Source organism: Delphinus delphis, chromosome 15 (assembly GCF_949987515.2).
Source record: "Delphinus delphis chromosome 15, mDelDel1.2, whole genome shotgun sequence".
In the NCBI taxonomy this organism is placed as follows: domain Eukaryota; kingdom Metazoa; phylum Chordata; class Mammalia; order Artiodactyla; family Delphinidae; genus Delphinus; species Delphinus delphis.
The window spans coordinates 61,076,687-61,103,056 of record NC_082697.1 but is presented as its reverse complement, the minus strand read 5'-3'; the positions used below and the strand labels follow the sequence as shown (position 1 = coordinate 61,103,056).

The following is a 26,370-nucleotide window of genomic DNA, read 5'->3' as shown; positions in this document are numbered from 1 at the left end:
GTTCTTTACAGTAACAATAGAGAAGAGAATAATTATGAGGTATTTCGCAAGTTTTTTTAAAAAGATGTGTTTCTGGGAATTCCCTGGTGGTCCAGTGGTTAGGACTCCACGCTTCCACTGCAGGGGACATAAGTTCAATCCCTGGTCGGGGAACTAAGATGCTGTAAGCCTAGTGGCGCAACCGAAAAAAAAAAGGGGGGGGGGGTTTCATTTGAAAGCTGCAGTGTTAATCTTTGCATAAATATTTGCCTGTCTACTGTTGAAGAACCAAGGGACTGAATTTAGATGGGGAATAGAGATGAAATAATAAGCATTTCTGCACTCAAGGAATTCATGGTCTAGTGAGGCAGACAGGTATCTAGACAACTAGTGCATCAGTACATGCTGGGGGCTGTGATAAGGTACACTGCTCAGAGAGGGAGAACCAGTTCAGACTGACATGGAGACACAGAAGAGGGTTAACAAGGAAGGCTTCCTGGAGGAGGTGGTGCCTGTGCTGATCCTAATAATGAGTTGGAGTTAGCCTAGTAGAAGAAGCCTGAGAAAGCTCTGGTAAAGAGTGGGACCAGCACATCCTTTGGCTTGATTGGAACAGGGGGTACATGTGGTGGAGTGGCTGGAGAGGAAGTTAGAAGGTGGAAACATGAAATGTATGTGTTAAAATTAGGAGTTTGCATCTTATCCCTTGTACAAGACTTCTGTAATGTTGATTTGGGGTAGTCTTTTAATTCAAGTTTCAAAATAATATATTGCATCTCACTGGTTTTCTTTTAAGTCTGAGGCTTTCAAAAGAATTTCCAGGTATGGAGTGCTTAGTTTGTCAACTTGAGCTGTTCTTGTAAAGCCTGATTGCTGTCAGAGGTGGCATCCCTGATGGCACTCTTCCACGTCTGTTGGTGGCATTGTAGCACAGGGTCAAAAATTGATGGATATATTCGAGCAGGTTCTATTTATTTTTAAGTGTCTAGGAGGTTGGTGTTTTTTGTATTTACTCTAGTTCAGAGCCTTCTCTTAGAGACTGAGGCCAAATTGAATTTATCTGCCACATTTATAAATGCTATGCAGAATAATAAATGGGCCATTGGCTTCCAAGAATCGGTGACAGTGCACTTCAGTTCCTAATTTAGAGTTCACGAAAATTAGCCCTCGACAAATACGATTGCAAGAAAAGAAATCCTACTTGACGGATTCATCTTTGGACAAACATGTAAATGTTGTTTACACAAATGATACTGGAGCAAGTCAAGGTGGGAGAGAATAATTGAATGAATGAATGAATCAGTGCATACAGATGGCAAGTGTCTTGTGTTCAGAGGAAGGGAAGATGGCTTACGTAGGGCTTATCGTATAGTGTTCAATTGTCCCATCCAGGAGACTTGACTTCTTGAAGTGGGGACTGCCTCTTAGTCATTATTTTACATCCTTGGTATTTGGGACAGTGCTGGGAAGAGTTGGGGAAGACTTTGAGAAGAGGCCTTGATGGGGTCCTTGAGAGAAGGCTGATTCTGAGTTAGCAGAGAAGAAAGATGATCGTTCAGGCAGAGCCGATGTGGGCAGGAAAGAGGATGTTTATGACACAATTTGTCAGGCTGGCTCACCCTCTCACTGGGCTGTGAAATCATTTTAGTGAGTGTGACCAGCTTTTTTATAAAAGGAAAAAGTTAGAAAATGTCGGAGTGAGTCCCATCTAATAAAGATAGGTTTGCTTTTTTTTTTCCTTGTCTTTTTTTTTTTTTTTTTTTTACAAACCCTTGTGTTGAGAGCTTAGGTTTGCTTTTTTTAATGTTAAGTTTTTTTCCAGGTATAAATCTGTACATGCAGGAATACATGTATGTGTACTGGGTTGTAATAAAAATGTATCATTGTAGCTCATGGTCAAAAAAGTTTGAATTCAGATGGTTTAGGAGACAGGTAAAGTTTTTATGTAATGGAGAGTCTTCTCTTCCATTTGTGCAGAGCACTGTGGCAGGTGTTAGCAGTAGGGAGGAAGTAAAGGTGACTCTGACAAAGATCTCCATCCTAGGTGCTTCCTGTCTCTAGACCAGTGTGGGCTGGGGATTCGTGTGGACAGCATCTGGCAGGAGTGCTCATTCCTCCATTCTTATATCTCCGTGGACCGGGAGGAGACATCCACACTTCTCACCCAGAGAGGAACATTGTGGCTAAAGTGTCTGACCCCCCTCCATCCCCCCTGCTTGCTCCTCCTCATGGAAGGAGGCCAGTGGCGTATCTGATGGGTGAAATTAGGAAGAGGTTGGCACCCAAGGGTCTTTTTGACCAGTGGTGGGGTCACTGCATTGAAGAAGGCAGGCCTAGAAAATCAGCGTCTGGGGTCTCTTCCTAATCTTGAGATTAGGAAATAGTTTAGATCTTAGAGGCTTCTTGCAACTATCAGGTCTTTTCACTGATGGGGTCTCCTGGTCTGGATTTCTGTAGGGGTGGTATTGGCTATGGTAGGAAGCCCTGTGTGGACCTCAGGCCCAAATCCATCTCCAACACAATCTACTAAGGGGTCTTATGCTTTGGGGGAACATAAAGATGATGCTATGTTGTCATCAGTTCCTGCATCTTTCCAACAACTTGTTAGAATGCATAAGAGAGGATGATGCTCCCTAACTGCCAGCTGGTACTAGTGGGAGACATGGTTGGAAAGGATGAGATTCTGAGGGCCTTGATCGCTGCCTCATCAAATTTCAACTTTGTGTGTGAGCTGCAGAGAGCCTTTTGGTGCACCCAGAGGTGTGTGGGTGTGAGTGTGAGTGATGACATGGTAAGGAATTTCTTTCATAAGGATGATGGGTTCTGCAGTGTGGGAGAGCTGAGAGGCTGGCCGTGTTTCCAGAAGTAGAATGGCAACCAGTAATGACCTACAGTTAAAGTTTTTTCTGTTCTGTGATTGGTTTGTGAGGCTGTTTGTTTACTACCGACATTATTTGGATTTTGCAGACACTGAATTTTCTAGCTTGCCCCTCTTCTGTGTTACTAAACTGTTGAAGTGCTTTTTAAGTCCAGGTGGGACTTTCTCTGTCTTCATTCCATTTCACTGACCAGAAGATGGTGCTGTCGTACTGGCAACGAATCCACCTTTCCCTCTTCTAGTAAAACTTGTCATCTAAAATGCTTATTCATGCTAAGTAATGTGGACACTTAGAGCATGCCCTTTCCACAGTGTAAACCTCATGCAGTACGGCAGCAGTTAGGCAACATTTGCGGGATCAAAAACCTTCAGAGTCTGGAGCCTAGAGAAACCTACCACGAGGGTCTCCGTTAGGTGCTTGCTCAGGGCCACCTTTGCACTCAGGGTAAAGTGACACTCTTGTAGGAGTCAGGATGAAGACCTCTGTTATTTGCTATTTGATCTGTGTGTAGTCTTCCATGATTTGGTTTGAAGATTTATGAATAGAGAGAAAATATTGTTTCCTCTTTTCTTTTTGTAAAAGATCTGAGTACCTAGAGGAAAACTCATGAATTAAAGTTTACCAGAAATACTATGCTCAATTAATTGAATTACCCAAGCAACGTCTCAACTTATTTTAGCTGTTTGGAAGAAGCCCGGATGGTATGATGGACTTGGAGTAAAATTGGGTGTGTGATCTTGGGTGCTTGACTTAACTTCTCTGAGCCTTCAGCTGTAAAATCAAGATGAGAAAATGCACTTTTCAGGGCTGGGAAGAATTGATGGAGGTAATAAAGGTAATGTTCTCACACAATGCCTGGCACTAGCTGCTTATTTAACGTGCACTTCTTGCCCTATCCCATCCCCATTCAGAAATCCAGACATTAAAATAGCATTACCGAATTGATTTTATAAAAAGCGTGCATTGCCGCATCGTGGAAACTGTGGTGTAAACCTCGTAGAATGATGTGTCCCTCAGATAGAAGTGCCCTCCAGTTAAAGTCTTCTCTCACCTGCACCTTTTCAACACAAGACCAAAACTGCTGCCAAAATGATTTTTAGTTGTCTGTCCTTTGCTTTCCCGTGGCTTCCTGCGTTGCTGTTCTAATTCATCGTTTGTCAGTTGCAGTTAGGGGTCTCCCTCGGAGTCTCCTCGGGGTCCCGACTTCACTAGTTCCTGGAGCCTCTTTCTGTTACAGAGGTCAGCTTTCGAGTAGGTTTGCATGTAATACCAGGACTCCACAGACACAGGAGTTTGTAAGATTTGCTGTAAGGTCGGGCTACGGATTTATTCCGAGTCAGTTTGGGAGGTTGGTTTGGACATGGTCTTAAAAGTACAGTCAGTCCTCATTACGCACAGATTCTGTGTTTGTGAATTCACCTACTCATTAAAATTTTTTCGTAACCTCAAAATCAGCACTCACGGAGCTTTTGTGGTCGTTCCTGGACATGCGCAGAGCGGTGGAAATGTGAGTCTCCCAACGCACGCGGTCCCCAGTTGAGGTTGAACAAGGCGATGCTTCTCATTGCAGCTCGTACTGTAAACAAGGGTCCTTTTCACAGTCTATTTATTGCCACTTTTTTCACATTTTTGTGCTTTCTGTTGGCTATTTTTGCCATTTGAAATGCCCCCTCCCCCCAGTCATGGGGCCAAAGTGCTGTCTCTGTTCCCCAGCATGAGAAGACTGATGTGCCTTACGGAGAAAATGCGTTAGAGAAGCCGCATTCAGGCATGAGTTACAGTCCGTTGTTGCTGAGTTCAGTAGTAGTGAGTCAGCAACGTATGTTAAATAAGGTATCTTTAAACAGAAGTACCCGTAAAACAAGAGTGTGTGTTGATTGGTTTAAGAAAGTGCTGTGGCCGAAGGCTCGCAGGAACCTAGCTCTAATCTCCCCTGGGGAGCAGTGGTTCAGTGTTGGAGGATACTTGATAAAGCATCGTAAGGAGCGCGAATACTGAGACTGTTCCTTTCTGCCTTCATGTCTCCTCCGCGGTGTTCCACCCAGTGCTCTTAGGCAAAAGGATTCTGGGCTGCCTACTTGTTATTTGTTTTTCAGGGAGAGCTGCGAGAGAGTCCTGGCTCCTGCCCGATAGGAACACTGCTGCAGAAACGGGCTGCTGCAGGGCGCCCAGCCTTGCGTGGCCCAGCGGGCAGCCCGGGCAGTAACTGGCACAGGGGCGGTGGGCTTCTCCAAGTGCTGGATAATTAGGTGGATGGAGACCAAGGAGCTTCATTTGGTGAGATGAGAACCAGGGGCCGTCTCCTCAGTTTATCGTGACTTTGGGCATTTGTTCTTATTACAGTTGTATGGCTAAAGGATCGAGGGTGGTTAAATTTGGTTGTATGTTGAACATCTGTGCCTATAATTCCTACAGCTGTTGAATTTGACTTTCGTTGAAGGTGATTTGTCTTTATTTCTTCTTTTTCTTGATACCATATTTCTGCAGATGAATCCTCTTGTTGTAGATTTCCATCTTACCTTTTCTGTTGTGTGGTGAGGTTTGAGAAAACCCAGGATGTGTGGTTCACCTTGGCAGCCTCTTCATTTCAGCAGAATTTAACTTGCATATTGGTCCCTTTAGAAGAGAAGGGCCCTGGGATGGGAGAAGAGTAAAAAGCTATGGAAGATTCACTTAATGCCTTTGGCAGGTACTTGGAGAAAGCAACGTGCAGCAGATTTGGTTGAAGGGCACTTGCTGTCCCATTACGCAGTCTTTCTTTTCACCTCTGTACACGTAACACATAGTCCAGTCTTTCCCAAGTGGAGCCCACAGTTAAGGAAAATGTCACTTTTAGATCTGTTAGGCTAATCAGATCCCTGGATTCACTGAGCAGCTCTGACCAGTCATTTGGCATGGGGACACCTTCATGGCTGTGTGACAGTGAAGACAGGCGGCAGTAGATGTGGTGGACAGGCTGTGCCCTAGCAGATCGCATGGCTGGTACATCACTACCTTCACGTACCTGCCTGGGAGCTTGTTGCACAGACACGGCCACTCTGACTTTCATGTGGGTGGGTGTGTGCCCTACGTCAGGCTGAGAGCGATGGATGCCCTGCCTTGCTGGCCCAGAGGGCTTATCCCCTTCTGTGACCGCTGTGTTGATGGGACTGTATCAGTATTAAGTACTGAAACTGACAGGTCTTGGACAACTTCAGACGTGGCTTCCTGCACTTTCCAGACACATCCTTATCTTTCAGATGGGCGGGAGTCATCTGTTTCATTTCTTGGCAGAGAACAGCCTTTATCCTTTGGTGCCTTTACTTCCTCATCTGTAGAGGGTCACATTTAGTAAGAGTGGCAGAGGAACTTCATCTACATGTTTTTCTGAGAAATCTTTCAACTGAAATTCCGTAGTGAGATTATCTCTAAGTATTCTGGATAACTTCAGTCAAGCAGAAACAAGGAAATACTTCATTTGAGACCACCATGTGTAAGCATATATATATTTTTTAAGGAGTAGTAGTAGTATTTGTTCTGGAAAATATGTGTCATAGACTGTTTTTAAAAATCTGTTGTTGGTCTTCCCTGGTGGCGCAGTGGTTGAGAGTCCGCCTGCCGATGCAGGGGACACGGGTTCGTGCCCTGGTCCGGGAGGATCCCACATGCAGCAGAGCGGCTGGGCCCGTGAGCCATGGCCACTGGGCCGGCGCGTCCGGAGCCTGTGCTCCGCAGCGGGAGAGGCCACAGCAGTGAGAGGCCCGCGTACCATAAAAAAAAAAAAAATCTGTTGTTGTTTAAATTATCCTCTTCTTTCTCATGAAATTACTGAGAATTAATGTAGGAAGGCTCTTCCTTCCTCCCCATTACCTGTACTTGTACTGTGTTGGGTTATATTTAAAGGAGAGATTCGTTTTGATGTACAAATAAGAGTTTCAGTTTTTATATATATGTATAAAATTCTACTATGATATCTGGTGGTACAAAGATTTAATGCATCTGAATGAGGAAAGATACACATAAAAACCATGGGGCAGGATCTGAATGGCACCGATGGCTATATTTTGTTAATGTTAACTCCTTAGAGAACTCGTATTGCTACATAAACACTTTAATGGAATACTGTTTGGAAAATTATATTTTTAAGTGGAGATAAAATGTTTTCAGTAAAGTATTTTAGGTACATTTAAAGACTTTAAATTTTCATTGGATTTCTAATTCGAGTAAAGGGAGCTTTATCCCTCCTAGTCTAGTCCTTCCCTTACCTTTTTTTTTTTTAATGACTTTTTAAAAATTAATTAATTAATTTATTTATTTTTGGCTGCGTTGGGTCTTCATTGCTGCATGCGGGCTTTCCCCCAGGGGGTGGGGGCTACTCTTTGTTGTGGTGTGTGGGCTTCTCATTGCGGTGGCTTCTTTTGTTGCAGAGCACGGGCTGTAGGTGTGCGGGCTTCAGTAGTTGTGGCATGTGGGCTTCAGTAGTTGTGGCTCGGAGGCTCATTAGTTGTGGCACACAGGCTTAGTTTCTCTGCCACATGTGGTATCTTCCCAGACCAGGGCTTGAACCCATGTCTCCCGCATTGGCAGGCGGATTCTTAACCACTGCACCACCAGGGAAGTCCCCTTCCCTTCCCTTTTAAATGTTTGCAAGTATTTTGAAAAGTGATTATGTTAGAGCTTGATCTTTGTCTTCTTACCTTGATAAATCGAATACTCCTAATGCCGCAGTTTAGTAGCAGCAGCAAACAGCTGCCCCTAGGAGTCAAGATCTTTCTTCATAATTCATGTTTGGACAGGAAAGTGTACCTGGTAATGAATCTTGATTACCTAAACTGCTAGGGGTGGACCAAGGGTATGATAATATACTGGTTTGCCCTCAGGCCCCAGCTCTTCTTTGAGAGCTTACTTACTGATGAGGAAAAACAAACCCAAACAAATTCATAACTAGGTAGTTGCCTTGGAAAAACAACAGCTCATGAAATGTTTTCAATTTCTTAGGCTAAAAAACAGAGAACTTAACTAAAGCTCACAGGTTAGAATCAACTACCGTGTTGTATCTGGGCTCCCCTGAATGACTTAGTCCTTTATCTCCTTAATCCTTGCATCACTCCCAGGAGGCATACAGTGTCAAGCAGGTTCTGTTTGGCCAGGCAGTTAGCTACTACTCTGTCTTTGATACTAAGTGGCATAATCATTCCATATTCTCCAGAAATGTATAGCTTTTCCTAAGCCAGCTCACTCTCTACACACATACAGTATTAAGTTTGGGTTAGTGGGAGGGTAGATTCTCTGTGCTCAGAGGAAAAGGGCAGCAAGTGGAGATTATTTTTCTTTGCACCCCAGTCCCCACCATAGAGTTTCTGGTTTTATGACTTCACGTTAGAGAATGTGGTTAAGATAGTCCATGATATTTGTTGAGTCTTGCTCTGTGACCTGGTCAGTTTTTATAAATATTCCAAGTGTGTTTGAAAGGAGAGTACAGTTTTCCAATCTTGAAGTATAGGGTTCCATACGTCCAGATCAAGCTTGTTAAATATGTGATTCTAATCTTTTATTTATTTACTCATTATTTTCCTTTGCTTGATCTATAAGTTTATAATTGGGATTTTGGGGTTTTTTTTTAGCTCCTACTGTGGTTTTGAAATTGTTGGCTTATAATTCTGTCGGTTTTGGGTTTGGGGCATTTATTGTTCTAATTAGTGGTTTGTTGTTGTTGTTGCCCTGAACTCAATTTTGTCTGATATAACTTAATTAGACCCAAATTTTCCCCTTTTGGTTAGTATTTGCTTCATATCTTTTCTAGCTAGCCTCTTACTTTCAGCCTTTCTGCGTCGCTTTAGATGTGTCTTTTGTGAATAACGAATAGGTGCACACTTGCTTTTCTTCAGTCAGAGAATCTCTGTCTTTTAGATGGTGAATTTGGTCAAGTTATCTTTGCTATTCACCATGCTTGCTTCTTTGTTCTTAACACCCCCTTGTGGAGCAGGCTTGAGGTGTGATTTCTCTTACAGCCTTTTCTCTTCCCACCCACAGCCTTAGGCAGGGACAGACTTGGTTGCCACATCTCCAGGCCAGTTGGTGAGTCTTTTTTTATGTGCCCAGCTCTGTGCAGGGCCCTCAGTCCTGTTCTTGCCCCACACGGGCCTGAAACCGTGTCTGAGTCTCTGGCTTCTTGCTGTTGGGGCCTGTGCCCAGGTCTCATCCTCCCTGGAGCTGCCCCAGCCCACTCTTGCTCTTAACCCCTGGCTTCAAGTTCTCGCTCATTTCTGACACCTGAGGATTTCTTTTTCTTCCCTTTAAGCTCAGCTGTACATTAAAAAAAAGAGGAAAAAAGTCTTGGTTTCCTTTCTGGAGTGCTCCCTGCAGTTCTAGTGGGAGGAGGCTCTGCGTTTCTGCACCAGCTTGGCACCTTCCCCCACCCGTCTGTGGCTTAAGATCTTTCTGTAATGTTGGTGTTAGGCCTTTCTTGTCTTTACCTGGGGGACTACTTTTACCTCAGACTTAGCTCTTTTGTATTATTTAACACATATTCCAAGTAGAAAGCAGCCACATTTCTCTGTTGGTGTGAACTGATTGGTGTGGTTCCTTATGTTCATTTACTGATGAGTGACTCTGTCCAGATTATACCACGTGTCAGATGTTTGGGGGTGGGGGGATGGGACCTGTGGGTCATTGAATTTTTTGGCAACCCTGGTTTACTTTCAGAGGACAGCCACAAAATCTTGAGTTTGGGGATATCTTTGCTCTGTTTATTGTTTGAACTCCTCTCCATGAGAGTGAAAGTTCCAAAGGGGCCAAATTCTGGTCGAAATGTCTTAGCTTATGCTTAGACCTCATCTTAATTATCCCAGAAAAAAAAAATTAGAGGAATTTGACATATAAGTGATATCAATACGGTATCACTTACATGTGGAATCTAAAAAAATTATATAAATGAACTTATTTACAAAACAGAAGTAGACTTACAGACATAGAAAGATTTATGGTTACCAAAGGGGATAGTGGGGGTGGGGGTGGACGGGAAGAAGGGGAGGAGATAAATTAGAAGTTTGGGGGAAAAAATAGAGGAATTTGGTCTATGGCATGTCAAATGTTCTATTTTACTTTGTTTTCCATATGAAAAAGAAAAGGGGATATTTAGGTTTGTCAAAGTGTGTTGTTATAGCAGCTTGAGAGAGCTGGAAAAGCAACGGAAGTGGAAATGAATTTATGTTAAATCTTTTATTTTCATTAAGCCATTTGGGGAGCCAGGCTAGGAAACCAGAGGGTAACCCATTGTGGCATAGTCACCAGACAGGGGAATACAATGGTGAGTCTCGGGCCATGGTAAACTCACGTTGGCTCTCTGAGGGGTGTGAGGAGGTGAGAGGCTCCTGCGGTCCAGTTGTTGGTTTGGTTAAAAAACCAAAACTGTTAAAGATACACAGGAAAGATGGAAGAATAGAATGAATCCTTCTGTGTACTCACCCACTCCCCTTTCAGCCACTATTATAGCCAGTCCTATTTCATGTCCACCAATACCTACTCTCTCCCTTTTTGTTTTATTTTGAAGCATATTCTAGACACCATATCATATTCACTGGTTCTTATTTCAGTGTATCTCTCAAAGACAGATTCTTTTTTAAAAAAAACACAGCCACAATGCTATTATTGCTTTAAAAAAAATAAATCTGTAACATCGTCAAATATTCACTTACTGTTAAAATTTCTAATTATCTCACAAGTGTCGTGAGTTTTTCTTTTTCCTTTTGAGTCAAGATCCACAGAAGGGCCACACGCTGTGATTGTTGAAATGTCTATTATGTCTCTTATTCTGTAGCTCTCTTTTTCTCATTTGTTGAAGAAACAGGGTCATTTGTCCTGTAGAGTTTCTTGCAGCTCTGATTTTACTGATTGTATCCCCTTGTGTTGTCTTATATATTCTCCTGTCCTCCTGTTTCCTGTAAACTACTTATTAAATCTAGAGGCTTGATCCAAATAAGATTTGATTTGGTCAGGATGCAAGACCGCTTCATAGGTGTCATTGTGTTCATCCATCGGGAAGCCCATGGTATCGGGTATCTCTCGTTTTGTGATGTGACAGCTGTTAATGATTAACGTAGATCCATTATTTCATTAGAGGTTGCAATAAGGCGATACTGTAATTCTGGCATTCCTGTTTCCTTTATTTGTAGGAATACATTCATAAAAAGGAACTCTCACTTATCTGCTATATGTGGTTTACAATTGGTATAGGAAAAGCAGAATATGTGTTTGATTCTTTCCTTTCATTTATTGCTCTTTTAAAAAGTGAGTTGATTTACTAGAATTGTCCAATTGTGACCAGTCGGTTAGCTATTTTGGTTTGCTATCACTGTGAACTCATGGACGTAATGGCACATAAACACCTACAATGCAATTCATCCAGGTGCAGTTTTAACCCTTACTAATGATCCAGTTCTCCCAGCTGTGCAAGTGAGAGCCTCTTGAGGTTGGCCAAGTCCTTTTGACCTGCCCTGTGACAGACAGATGTTCCAGGTTCATCTGGTACATGCTCTGCCCCAGGCCTGGAGTCAACACTCCTCTAAGGAGCTCTGGATACTTTTCATGGAAAATGGTATTTCAAGACCACAATCAGGGTGCCAGAGTGCTCACTGTGCTGAGTTGGTCATTGTTTTTGAGCCTTTACAATAGACAGAGCTAAGAAAAACATCTTCCTTTCTTTCAGATAAAAATACATCGTGAGTTCAAACTGGCATTTCTGACTCAACATCAGGGCTAAAGTTTTTTTACTTAATTTGGTCTTACATATATCTTCTTTCTCCCATACCAAGAATCCTGGTTCCCAGTGATACTGGGAAGAGTGGCAATAGAGTATCATATAATTATTCATCTGTTTTATCTCATGGTATATACCCAGCAGTCTCAGAATAACCAACCAGTGCAATCACCATCAGTGTGATAGAGAACAGTTCAGACTTTTGCAGTTCTGTTTGGCTTGGGCTGTCGCCCTTGAGGGACGTACAGTTTGATAGCTGTTTTAAAGCCTTTTGGATTAGTTCCCTCTCTGTGAGTTTATGCCCCAAGCTGGATACATTTAGGCTCATTTGTTTTCTTTTTAGTTCTTAGGGATCTCTTTTAATACAATTACAAAATACAATTATTTTGTAATTATTTAAAATATTGTCACGGTTCCAAAGTCAAATTTAAAAAACAAGATATACTGTATTCAGAAAAGTCTAGTTTTTATCCCAGTCTCCTCCACCCTGTTCTCTCCCTCCCCTTATAAGTAACTATTTTTAAAAGTATGTTTTATCCTTCCATTGTTTGTTTTTCTTAATATAAACAGGTAAGTAGACATATTTATATTCTTCTATTTCTTAGATAAATTGTAATCTATATTTACTTTTGTTTTCAACTTTGCTTTTTTAATTTCCCAAGATATCTGGGAGATAACATCACAGTAGTACCACAATAATACAGCACAGAGTTGGATTTTGCTTTGCTAACCAATCAATTTTTTTCTTTTAATAGGTGAGTTTAAGCCCATTTAAATTTATTCATATAACTGATAATGCTTGGCCTTGGTTCTGTCATTGTTTTATAGTATATATGTAGGTATAAAAGTCTTTTATATGGATAGTTATTCTCTGTATGTCTGTTTTATTTATTATCTCTCCCCTTTAGTATGTTTTTTCAAGTTTTGCTTATTGCTTTTGTGGGTTTTTTTTTTTTTAAGAGCAACTTAACATTTTTGTCCTGAGGGCTACCATATTCTTTTTTTTTTTTTTTTTTTTTTTTAGGGCTACCATATTCTAATGCCATTATGTAATACCTTAGCCATGCCCCTTTTCACTGTCCATAAGTTCCCTCTGTTTGCATTGTGCTTGTTAAAACACCTTTGGCCAAAGCAGGTCCCATGTCAATCCGAGATTCAAGGGGAGCAGTAAACTCACTGCACCTCTTGATGGGAAGAGCAGAAAAGTCACACTGCGAAAGGTGTACATAAAAAGAAGGAAGAATTTTTGGCCATTTTGCAGTCTGCCACAACTAACATATAATATTTTAATCTTGTCTATTTTTAGTCATTATTTATTGGTTCCCTGCCAATATGAGCAATATTGAAATTAGCTAATAATCTCTTATTTTCCTTGCCTTCCCTCTCCTCTGCATCTGATTTCAGGAAATACCCTTTTACTCGCCATTACTAACTATAAAGAGAGCAGCACATTCTACTCTTCTTGTATGCCTCCCTTATTCTTATGTTTTCTCTTTTAATATCTACATTGTCAGAGCCATCAGCCATATGCACTATACTCTATCCTTTATAACCATCATTTAGTGTTAGTCTTACAGGTAAATATATATTTAATGCTCACTATCAGTACTTATAATGATGTTTCTTCAGCCAGTTTGGTTGTCTGAAGCTTTTTCTCTAGTACATGTTTTAGGAAGTCATGGGAAGAATGCTTCTGGAATTCTTTTTTTCTTTTTTTTAAAATAAATACATCAATAAATTTATATATTTATTTTTTTGGCTGCGTTGGGTCTTCTTTGCTGCGTGTGGGCTTTCTCTAGTTGCGGTGATCGGGGGCTACTCTTCGTTGTGGTGCGCAGGCTTCTCATTGTGGTGGTTTCTCTAGAGCACGGGCTCTAGGCGTGCGGGCTTCAGTAGTTGTAGCATGCGGACTCAGTACTTATGGCACGCAGGCTCAGTAGTTGTGGCGCACGGGCTTAGTTGCTCCACGGCATGTGGGATCTTCCCAGACCAGTGCTCAATCTGCATTGGCAGGTGGATTCTTAACCACTGCGCCACCAGGGAATCCCTCTTTGAGTATTTTACATATGACATTCCATTTTCTTCTGGCTTGAAGTGCTTCTCTCAAAGGCAGTCTGACTTTTTTCCCTTCTAAATGACTTGCTCTTTTCGAACGGATGTCCCAAAGATTTTTTGCTTTAAAGTCTACTAGCTTTACTAGGATATGTCTTCAGGCTGGTTGTTTTGAATCAGTTTTCCCAGGTATGTGGTGTGTCCTTTCAGTGTGCAGTATTGCCTCTTTTGTTGTTTTTTGTTTGTTTGTTTTTTTGGTTACTTCAGCAAAGTTGTCATGTCATGAAATTTATTTTACTTATTTATTTATTTATTTATTTATTTTTTGCGGTATGCGGGCCTCTCATTTGTGGCCTCTCCCATTGCGGAGCACAGGCTCCGGACACGCAGGCTCAGTGGCCATGGCTCACGGGCCCGGCCGATCCGCGGTATGTGGGATCCTCCTGGACCGGGGCATGAACCCGTGTCCCCTGCATCAGCAGGCAGTCTCTCAACCACTGCGCCACCAGGGAAGCCCCTTTACTTATTTATTTTTATAAATTTATTTATTTATTTTTCTTTTTGGCTGCGTTGCGTCTTCGTTGCTGCCTGCACACAGGCTTTCTCTAGTTGTGGCGAGCAGCGGCTACTCTTTGTTGCAGTGCATGGGCTTCTCATTGCTGTGGCTTCTCTTGTTGAGGAGCATGGGCTCTAGGCGCGTGGGCTCAGTAGCTGTGGCTAATGGGCTCCGTAGTTGTGGCTCGCGTGCTCTAGAGTGCAGGCTCAGTAGTTGTGGCGCACGGGCTTAGTTGCTCCGCAGCATGTGGGATCTTCCCAGACCAGGGCTCGAACCCACGTCCCCTGCATTGGCAGGTGGATTCTTAACCACTGTGCCAGCAGGGAAGCCCTGTCATGAATTTTAACTTTCAGTATTGTTCTATTCATTGCTTTTGTTTTTGTCCATGAGAACTGCTATTGTATCTGTTTGAATCTTCTTTGCTTGTCTTCTGTTACTTAGTTTCTAATCATTTTTAACCTCTTCGTTTCTTTTTGGTTTAAAATTTTTCCTCTTTTTCATCGTCTGTGTCTCTTAAGGCATGTTGCATCTATTCATTCTTGTATTCTTTCTAATTTAGTCTGCATTTATAAAATGATTTCTTTCATATTGAATTCTTTCTTGAGTTCTAATGTTTTCTTGAGTACCGTCCCCTCATTTCTGAGTATTTCTAGTTCTGATTTTGTTCTCACGTATATTATATCATTCTCTTAAATTTTTACAGTTCATTTCAAAATATTAGGCACAGCTTTCATCCCCTTTGTAGGCATGTCTTTCTGGCATGCTTTCGTTGGCCATAGGGATAATTTTTTTGCTTCTTTTTTAATAACTTCCTATGGGATTTGAGCACAATCCTTTTCTGTTACTCATTTTGACTTTTTTTTTTAACTATTAAAACCTCTGGAGAAACATTATGTTAGCAATAAAATATTTTCATGTATATGTATTTGAGTTCACTTGTCAGTTCTAGTGATTTAACGGCAATGAAACATACCATAGAATTTGCTACCTGAGATGGGTTAAAGCCAGTTCATGTTTGTACTGGGGACATTGGTTTAAAAAGGAAGTTAACATCTCCAAGTACTTAGGTTCAAGTTTTGTATGAGTTGCTTATGGCTGAGCTGTGAGAGACAGGAGCAAGTATATATTTTAGAATTTGACCAACACAATAACAAAGGCAAGTTTGGTTTGAAGAGACAGTGAGGGACAGGTAAGTGTTGATTTGGGGAGTTTGTAAAGATGCTTTTCTGCGTTTGTTCTGTGGACCACATGGTGTTTTATTACCAATAGAGAAGTTATATGATGAAAACTTAGCTTCCCCTTGGCATCTGTGATAATTAACAGCTTGATCTTATGTAGCTTTTCTGTGCTGTCTCATTTATACAAAACATCATTATCAAGTGCCCACTATATGCCTGCTCGTTCCAGGCATACTCCTGCTGCAGGCCTTTTCACAAGCTGCTTCCCCCACTTGGAATGATCTTTCCCCAGGTATTTAGTGATTCACACTCCCTCACCTCACCTCTGTCACATCATTGCCCCACATTTCTTTGCCTTACCACTCCATTTGAAAGTAACTCTTCCACACCTCCCCCTACTTCTTGCCTTACTGTTCTCCAAAACACTGTGGTTGCTTGATTTTTCATTTAGTTTGTACACTTCCTCATGTCTGCTTCCCCTTATTAGAATCAGAGGTCCATGATAGATCCCCAGTGCCTAAAACAGTTCCTGACACACACAAGGCTCTCAACAGTTTATCAAATTAGTGCATATATGCTGGGTGCTGAGGTTGCAGGGGGTGAGCAACACATACCCCAACCCCGTGGAGTTTGGAGTCTAGTGGGAGAGGCAGAAATTAGTTTAATAAAGTGTGGAAAGTGCTAGATGAGAGGACAGAACAGGAGAAACAGAGCTAGTCTAGGGGAGGCTTCCCTGAGAAAGAGAGTTTTGAGCTAACAAGTGAAGGAGTAGTGAGTATGAGCTTTGTGGTGGGGAGCAGTCTAGGCAGACGCAGCACCTTTTTCAAAGGCTTATCAGCAAGAGGGAGCAAGGTCTGCGCTGTGAGGGAGTGGGGAAGAGGTGACCGGGCAGCTGGGCAGCTGGGCAGGGCCCCATCAAGCAGGGCCTTAGGCCAAGTTACAGATTTTGTTCTTAGTGAGCTGTCTAAACAGTCGTACCAGTCACAGCCACATAGATTGGGTCATAACTCAAGACAGTGTGGTGTATCACAGTATATATGGTATATACAGGATTTTACAGGATATCCAGCAGGGAACTGGATTAATGATGGGACCCATTTGTCATGGCCTACGAATGACTCCCTCATAGCGATTTTGAGAGACCTCAGATAAAATGAATATATAATAAATAGTCCATATTTGTATTATTTATTAGCAAAGCTGCAGTTCTGTAATATTTTTATTTTTAATAGTATATTTGCTGAAGTTCTGAAAGTATGTTTTTAGGTGGTCCTGGAAGAGAAGCATTTATTTTAGTTATAAGAAAAAAAAAAAGGAAAGAAAAAAACTCTTTAAAATGAACAAGATGACTGCTTTTATTGTTAGTTTCACCTGGAAAGGTAAAGTTTTGTAGAAGTGTATGGATAAAAAGAGATATCAGAGACCGTAAGGCAGAGTGCAAAGAGCAGGCCTGTTTGGTGTGCCATGGCCTCACTTTGATTTCCGGCGCCTGGTTCTTAACGCGCTTAACCAGTGTTGGCCAGTTACTTATCCCGACTTTGCTGAGCCTAGGTTTGCTCCTGTGGAAAACGAAGCCGAAATAGTCCTTTGCTCATCCATCTGTAGAGAGTCAGCAAGCCTCCTCCTCACGGAGACCCCAGTTGCCGGCCTCCCAGGATGGATGAGGCTGAGTGAGAGGATTGTTGGTACCACACTTGGTGCAGGCCTGGCGCTTAGGAAGTGCTCCACTCCATGGCAGCTCTACCTCCAGCGTGGAAGATAATGTTATTTGTCTTACTGTGTTTTATACACAATTAGTGGCTTTTTAACTTATGCCTTCCAGGAGGAGAAAAGAAAAATCACTTATTTTTAGCTCTTAAAGGCTTTTCAGAATTACTTTTTAGATGCAATTAACCCTCTAAGTACATGGATCTCAACTTGAATCTGTTAAACCTAATAATTCAGGAGGCAGAAGAGAGCCAAAGATATGTCGTCTCATAGTTTTCTCATGATTTCAGCGTGGTGATTCAAACTTACGTTATGTGTGATGTATTATTAGCTTCCCTCTCTGACTAGTGTTGGAATTCGTCTGCTGCTTGAGCACTTCCCAAGTAATTTTTTCCTTTTTTAATGAGCCATCAAATAGGATGTGGCTTGGGGTTTTCTCAGCAGTTGGAGTGGATTTCTGTTAATGTGTCTGGACTCTCTTTCCCTCTCCTTTGTGAACAATGGCATTCACTTCTGATCAGGGCATTAGGAGTGTGGGGTGTAGGCTGTGTCCCTAGAACAGGCCAAGCTGTTTCATCCTTGACCTTTAACAGATAATGGAACCTTGGACTTATCATCCTGTGTCAACTCATGGAGATAAGCAAGCTGTGTGCTTTTAGGTTTTGAGCTAGCAGTGAATTTTTAATTTTGTTTTATTTTTTTAAATAAGGGAAGACTAATGTACAATTGACAGGAAATACTTGTATAGATTGGAGATAATAGAAGAGTTAAGAACTTGTCATCTGATTTTTGTGTGTTCTTGGGACTCATAAGAAGGGAAAATGATCCAAAAACTGCCCTTTTTTTTTTTTTCCCTTGGCCATACCGAGTGGCTTGCGGGATCTCAGTTCCCCAACCAGGGGTTGAACCCGGCCCCCCTGCAGTGGAAGTGCAGAGTCCTAACCACTGGACTGCCAGGGAATTCCCTCCAGAAACTACCTTTATTGAGCAACCCGTGATTGGGTGGCATTCAGAACTTTTGACATTGGTGAATTTTTTTCCCCCCTCTGTGGTTCAGTTCTTTTCTACATTTTCTGCTCTCTGTATAGATTTCTTCTGTCTCTTCTTCTTCCTGGTTTAGCACAGCAGAAGAGCAAGCTTGGCTAGAAGATAAGCATTGTCTGCATAGCAAGTCAAAACACCATGTGCCAGGATGGTGGTAGCTAGATAGTCTGCTGCTGTGTGCTTCTGTGGTTGTCAGTAAAGACCTGGGTTTAAAACTCAGTGACCTGGTATGGTCTTTGGAAAAGCAGAATGACAAATTAAGAAACTAAGTCCAGCTCAAGGTTTGGGTTTCCTTATTTGTCATTTTGATTAAGCAGCTGTTTCCTTTCTCTTTAAGGCCTTGATCATCTTCATATCATACAGATTAATCTTTCTTTTTGTGCTTTAAAAAAGTGAATTTTTATAAAACCCACATAATTTGTGGTTCTATACAGGCACTTAATTATCTCTAAGTAGATCATTTTCCCAGCCTCCATTTTTTTCAAGAATTTGTGAAAATGTTAGAAAAACGCAGTACTGGTTAAGTTGGCTATTGCATATGTATTGATTTAAAAAGCTACCCTGATGGCAGTTTACAGCTTTAGGAGGATATGTTGTTTCACTTGGTTTTCCTGCAGCCTTTGTTGAAATTTGTTTGGTGAAATTCATTACCCCATACTTTGGAAATGGCCCTGACCTTTTCCTTTTCCTCACAAATGAACACATTCTTTCAACCCTCTGCAGTGTGTTCTCCCCTGTGGGTAGAGTCTTCAGCTGCAGAGATGCTTGAAAAGCCTGCAGCAACGCTGAGCAGGTTAAATTTAATTGCTGGGTGTCTGGGAATCTGTTCTGAAGAGGAATGTTTCCACCATTTGTTTTTGTCATTGTTTTGTTGGGGTGTTTTTGTTTGTCTGTTGGCTCTGGGTGAGGATTTAAACTCTTCTCTGAAAGAAAACTGTTAGGAATATGTTAGCATGATAAGTTGTATATCTCAACTCTGGTGAGCTGTGAAACCCATTTCTTAGGGACTAGAAGTAACAAAGACATTTAACCATATTCTTCCTTCTTTACTAAAGAAATACGATGCCAAAATGTTTATTCCTTCAAGAATAGAAAAATATTTACACCCTCCCCCAAGGGTTGGGAAATGCACTTATTCCTATGCAGCAGGATTCTACCTGAAACAGTTGCTTCTGTAGGCTTTTTTTTTCCCTCCAGCTATAAAAATCTCTGTGATTTAATACATTTTGCCCTCACACTTGTGTTAATATTACATATAAAAACGCTTTTCACATACTCTTAGATGTTGGTGATATTTGACCGAGTATTTGAGCTTCATATTTGTGGGTTTTAAACAATAATGATGATGATGATATAAGTTTATCTTTATTATTTGTTATACATTTGATAGCTCTCTTAAGTGATGGTTGGGGTATAGTGTTTAAAATTTTGATCCCCCAAATATCTCTTCATAAGAAAACATATTGGAATGGAAAACAGTATGGAGGTTCCTCAAAAAACTAAAAATAGAGTTGCCATATGGTCCACCAATCCCACTCCTGGGCATATACCCAAACAAAACTATAATCCGAAAAGATACATGCACTCCTGTGTTCATAGCAGCACTATTTACAGTGACCAAGACATGGAAACAACCTAAATGGCCATTAATAGGTGAATAAATAAAGATGTGGTACATATATACAGTGGAACATTAGCCATAAAAAAGAATGAAATAACACCATTTACAGTAACATGGATGGATCTAGAGATTATTATGCTAAGCGAAGTAAGTCAGAAAGAGAAAGACAAATATCATGATATCACTTATATATGGAATCTAAAATGTGACACAAATGAACATATCTACGAAACAGAAACAGACATAGAGAACAGACTTGGTTGCCGGGGCCAGGGTGCGGGGGGGTGGTGGGAAGGAAGGACTGGGAGTTTGGAATTAGCAGTTGCAAACTGTTATATATTGGATGAATAAACAACAAGGTCCTACTGTATAGCACAGGGAACTATATTCAGTATCCTGTGATAAACCATAATGGAAAAGAATGTGAAAGAGAATGTATATCTGTGTATAACTGAATCACTTTGCTGTACAGCAGAAATTAACAAAGCATTGTAAATCAACTATACTTCAATAAAATTTTTTAAAAATGTATTGGTAATTACACTGTTTTGTCATTTGTGACAACATTTTAAAATAATCTGTTTACTTATAGCCAAAGAAAAAATTACTAAACAATCATGCAGAAAGTCATATTTATTGAATTAAGCTCGCTCTTCCCCTTCTCTCCACGCTCAATTCAGTAACTCTTAAGTGCACTGTTTGTGCTTTCTGTGAGGGAGCAGGGCCAGCTGAATGAGTATTCTAAGATGCAGGCTAGAAATTGGAGTGCCCATCCATGCAGTGGGCACCTTGTCTGGAAGCCACATCAGGGGCTGATCAGTAAGGTCAAATAAGCAGATCGATACGTTGTTTACATCTCTTTGGCAGATTGTAGCCTTGTAGGAGAGGTTCCTTTCTCAATGGAGATGGCTGTCTTGAGAGGTCATCCCAGGTAGGTTAAGTCTTCTAAGTGGATTATTTTATTTCTCAGAATAATTTTACTTAATTATTTCAGAATAATTTTATTTATTTATAATTTAGCTTATTCTTTGGAAATTTTGCCTTTTGAAAATTTTACCTTCTGGATTCTTGGAATGATTTTATTATTCTCAGAACGCTTTACTTTCAAGAATAATTTTTAAATTCTATCGAACGTTGAAAGTTGTCAGCTTAAGATGTTGACTTGCCTACATTCAGAAATGATATTGAGATTTTCGTTTAGTGTGTGATAACTCTGTTCTCTTAAGCCTATAGTTAAAAATGAAATGAATTGTGGAATTTTGGTTCAGCCTAGATTAGGATTTTTGAGGTTGAGCTATAGCCAAACACCAAATTAATCAAATAAAATATTGAGACTGCTCTGTCTCAAAGAAAATTTATTTGGTCTTTGCTGGCATCGAATCAAGCCTTTTGAGTATAACATTTTCAGCATATTAATAATAGTATGCGTCAGCACAAGGAGATCAGCTCGGTGCTTTGTGACCACCTAGAGGGGTGGGATAGGGAGAGTGGGAGGGAGACGAAAGAGGGAGGAGATATGGGGATATATGTATATGTATAGCTGATTCACTTTGTTATAAAGGAGAAACTAATACACCATTGTAAAGCAATTATACTTCAATAAAGATGTTAAAAAATAATAGTATGTGTAAACATATTCATAGCTCATAACCTTCCTCTGTAATTATCAAAAACTTTGCTATCCCACGGCCAGTTAAAAAGTTTTCTTTTTGAATAGGGCTCTCTTTTAATTATTAGAGGACACAGCACTGTGGGACTATGAGCCTGTGTTCCCTGCACTCAGCTTTCAGATGTCTAATTGGGTAACTACAGTAACAAAAATATTCCACTCTGTTGCAATCTAAGAATGCCAAATTTTTTGTCTTTTATTTTTAAAAAGTATTTTAAAAAATGAAATGAATACATGTTCATTACAGAAAATTGGAGGGAAACATACACACAAATGAGTTAAAATCACCTAGAAATAATCATCATAACATTCTGTTGGTTTCTTTTTTTTTTTTAGTATTTTGCCTCTTTATTTTATGTGGGTATAATTGTACATGCTTTAATTTTTTCTATTTTTAATAATAGTTGTTGAGAAATTTTCTCAAGTTATTTAAGCTTGTTGGGGAAGGAAACAGTTTCCCTCTACCCTTTCTAGGTTCTTCCGGCTGGTCTAAGAATTAAATTGACACGAGACAGATTAGCAGGAGAAAACAAACTTAATTGCGTACATTCTAGAGGCTCCGTAAGAAACCTGAGACCCTAGGATAGGTTAGGCAGTTGAGGCTTATCTGCCTTCTGAGAGGAGGAGAAAGGGGTAGGGGTTTGAGACTTCAAAGGGGGAGGAAGGCAGTTCACATAGAGATGGGAAAATAAATGTTTGGTAAGCAAACGTTTGCTGGGCCCTGCAGAGACAATGGGACACAGACAGGACTGGGGTCTCCAGGCCCTGCTGAGTTCCCCCAACCTCACTTTGCCCATATCTTTGCAGACATCTCTGGCGGTAGTGCTCTTCCTAGATCAGGCCCTTTATCCAAATTCTTTTAGGCAGTTAAAGGAAGAGAAGGGGTTAAAAACAAAGACTTCCTAAGGGTTCTGTTTCTTAAAAATAATCAGCTTAAAATAATCCTCATGCTAAATAGACACATTTTGGGGTGGCAAATTTTGCTCCCCTACAAACTCTATGAAAAAATTTTAACGGGTTGCATTAGTTAAATAAACCATCAAGTTGATATACCATAATTTACTCAATAATATTCTTATTATAGAATTTTTAGGTGAGTTTTCATTTTTAATGCATTGTTTAATTTTAACAACACTCTTAAACCTCTTTGGGCAGAAGAATTTTGTGTGAAAGGAGGAACTGCAAATACAAAATTATAAAATCTCTGGAATTTCACTTGGCCTCTGTCTATAACATGATAGAGCCAGAGAATTGGTTTAAAAAAAGAAGTTTAAAAATAAGAATTTCTCATATGTTGTCAGGTTGCCCTGTATAAAGGTTATATCAGTTTATAATCCGTACAGTGTTAGGTATTTATCTTTTTAAAACTGTTCTTATCAGCCGTTCTTTTCATTTTATTTTTGGTATTTTCTCTTTTTACTTTGAAAACTTTTAAACCTATAACACTATAGGTAAGACGGCAGCAGTTGTTACATTTGCTTTATCTCCCCCTCACTCTGTACATATACACACACACATGCATCCATAATATATACATATACAAGTATGTATATATGTATTATTATTTTTTTATTGAAGTAAATTTATGATATTGATACGATCTAATGTTTAGGCCATAATAAAATTTCTCCAAATGTCTCAACACTGTCTCTTACAGTTTTTTATTTTATTTTTTGATCCAAGATCAAGTCAAAATCATGTATTGCATTTAGTCATCATAATTCTCTTTTTTTAAACAAGTGTCAAAGATTTTATTCAACTCATTAATTAATGAAAAAACTAATAAGATGTTAAAAGCAATTCAAATGAGAATTTAACACACTAGACAATGTATTTTTACAGTCCTGTGAACAGAAATCATTTGCATAACTAGGGACAGGAAGCGGTTGTATTTCTCTCAATTTTCTACAATTTAACTTCTACAGGTTGTAAAAAAACAAAAACAAACACTGGTATTAGTTTTCCACTGCTGCTGCGACAAATTACCAAAAACTTGGTAGCTTAAAACAACGCAAACTGATTATCTTACAGTTTAGTTGGAGTGTCTTACAGTCGGAGGGCAAAAGTCCCAAATTGGTTTCACTTGGCTAAGATCAAGGTGTCAGCAAAGCTGTGTTCCTTCTGGAGGCTGGAGGGGGGAATCCGTTTTTTTGCTTTTTCTCCACCTTCTTGAGGCCACCCCCATTCTTTGGCTCCTGGTCCCCTTCCTTCATCTTCGAAGTTAGTAGAGTCATCATAGCTCTTTAATCTCCTTTAATCTAGAACAGTTCCCCAGCCTGTTTTTGTTTTTTATAACATTAACACTTTCTGAAGAGTTCAGACCAGGTGTTGTTTTGTGGTGTTCTTCGATTCGGGTTTGTCTTTCTCCTGGGATTACACGTGTCTGACAGGAGGGCTACATAGGCGATGTCCTCTTAGCACGTCACACTGAGGGACACACACTGTCTATTTGTTCCATTATTACTGATGTTTTGTTTGATAATTTTGTTAAATGGTGGCCTCAGAAATCTCCATTGTAGCTCTCCCCCTTTGTATTAACAAGTATCCTATGGGTAATACTTGTGCAAGGATGCCATTCAGATTTTAGTTTATGTTCTGCAAAGTGCACACTAGAATTATTTTGAGAAGTTTAATTGGTTCGTCTCATTTTGTGTGTTGTGTGCTTTTCTTATTGATTTGTGAGTACACTTTTATTATGATCATTCATTTCTAACATTTAGTAAGCCATTAGTTATTAGCTACTAGACACTGCTCTGAAATCTTCATAACGATTTTATGAAATGCAGGTACCATCTTCCCCCTTCATTTTACAGAAGAAATTGAAGCTTAGGGAGACTAATGCTGGGTTATGTATTTTGCAAATATTTGTCCCAGTTTGTTGTATACGTCTTAATATAGTCTATTTTGCTACCCCAAAGCTTTACATATTATCATAGTAACAACTATCAATTTATTCTTTTATAGTTTTTGCCTTTGGTGTCCTACTTAGAAGCATTAAGTATTAAATCCATTAGGAATGAGGTTTGCTCAAATGCCATCTTATCAGTAAGTAGGGTTGCCAGATTTTGCCTAAACTAAGCATGGCCCAAATATTGTATGGAATGTACTTATACTAAAAAATGATTTGTTGCTTATCTGAAAATTCAACTTTAACTTGGTGTCCTCTATTTTTATTTGGCAATCCTATCAGTAAGGCTTTCCCTGACCACTTTATTTAACATTGCAACTCCCATCTCAGCACTCCCAGCTTTTCTCTTTCTCCGTAGCACTATATATACACAATGTATTTTACTTTTTTGTTTAGTGTCTGCACTCTACCACCGGACTATAAACTCCATGATACCAGGCTTTTTTTAACTTTTAAATGTAGGTTTAACATACATATAGAAAAGTGGACGCGTCGTTAGTATACCACTCAATGAATTACCTCAAAGTGAGCACACCCATATAACCACCCTCCAGGAGGGCGAAGATTTTTATTCTCAATGTATTTTCAGTGCCTAAAATAGTACCTGACACATAGTAGGTAATCAGCAAATACTTGTTGAATGAATCAATGATGTAGCCTGTGAGGTAGGCATTCAGGTTACTTTTGTCCAAATAACTAGTGAGAGAATTTATTGATTATTTATTGCTTGGTTCTTATCCCCCTGAAAAGTGTAATTTTTGATGAATTTGAATAGTGCAATTGTTTAGCTGTTCCCCCTACTGTTGAACATTTTGGAGGTTTATGCTTGTGGTTTTATATATATATATATGTTTTTTATCCTTAAACATCTTTGTGCATTAAAAATTAGTCCTCATTTCAGATTGTTTTCATAGACTGGTTTCCTAAAAGAGGAATACTAGGTCAAAGGGTGTGCCCCTCTCATTCAGACAGAACACCCACTGACAGTCAGTGGACCTGTCTGCTGAAGATGGCACATGGAAGGGACCAACACCATCGCCTGTGTTCCCTGCTTCGGAGAACAGCTAGCAGACCAGGTGGCGAGTGCCTGGTCACTTCCTTGACATCATTCTTCCTGGTTGGTAGGGTGACCAAGATGCCTCGGGTCTGAATGCCAGCTCCTCTTCTTATACTAGTTGCAGGACTTCGGGCAAGTCGTTCAACAGATTGCCGTTTTCTCTAGACAGCGATGGTAGCAGAGCCTACTAGGGTACCATATGGGATGTAGTCTCAGGAGGTGGTAGCTGCAGCTCTAGGGGCAGGTGGCCTCTGCTGCTCAAAGCTCACCCAGTCCCTGGTCCAGATCATTTGGTAGATGAGCTGATGGATGCAAGGTGACCACTTCACTTTGGCCGAGAAATACTTGTCAGGTGAATGAGGGTCAGGCTGTGAGCTTACAGGACAGGATTCCCACCTTCCCATTATGACCACAGGTATGCAGAGAAAGAGGGGTATTATCACCCCTTTCAGACAGATTGATTTGAACTGTGGGAGCACACCCTCTCAGCTGAGGCTGCCCTCGTCTTTCCTTGCTCATACGTGATACATCCATTTCTGTCACCTTCGCAGGAGAAAATAGATAACTGCATTACCCTTTTCTCACACCGGTCAGCTCTTTCCAGGATTGCTCCTATTCACGAAGAACTAACAGGTCCGTGAGTGTCGTGTGTGCATTGAGAGTATGAGTTGTCTTGTGTAAACCACTCGTGAACATGACATTTACCACCTGGATGCCAAGAAGAGGAGTCAGGGGTTTCTTTCCCCTTTTGGTGCTCTCACTACACCAGAAAGAATGGGTCGTTCATTCAGTTAATATTTATTACAAAGGGCCTCTGTGGGAGGAGGCTATTCTTAAACTCCACAAAGTACTCCTAACACCAAAGGGGAGCAGACAGGATGCTCAAGGGCACCTGGGGGGGGCAGTGCAGTGGGGAGAGAGGAGGGGAGCGCAGCGGGGAGCGCGAGTTGGCATTTCTCTGCAGTCTCGTGTTTTATTTAAAC

General features: G+C 40.6%; 1 protein-coding gene across 4 annotated transcripts in view; it reads left to right on the top strand.

Annotated features, from left to right (window-relative positions):
- PARN (poly(A)-specific ribonuclease) overlaps positions 1 to 26,370 on the top strand; it is a 167,762-nt gene that overhangs the window by 72,114 nt on the left and 69,278 nt on the right. The window contains exon 22 of one of the 4 annotated variants that reach the window (XM_060031777.1): positions 4,314 to 4,466. The exons of the other annotated variants lie outside the window; for them this stretch is intronic. Coding sequence (XP_059887760.1) covers positions 4,314 to 4,369 — 56 coding nt within the window. The 3' untranslated portion in view covers positions 4,370 to 4,466. Of the gene's footprint in view, positions 1 to 4,313; positions 4,467 to 26,370 lie in introns of those variants that run through there. 4 annotated transcript variants of the gene reach the window in all.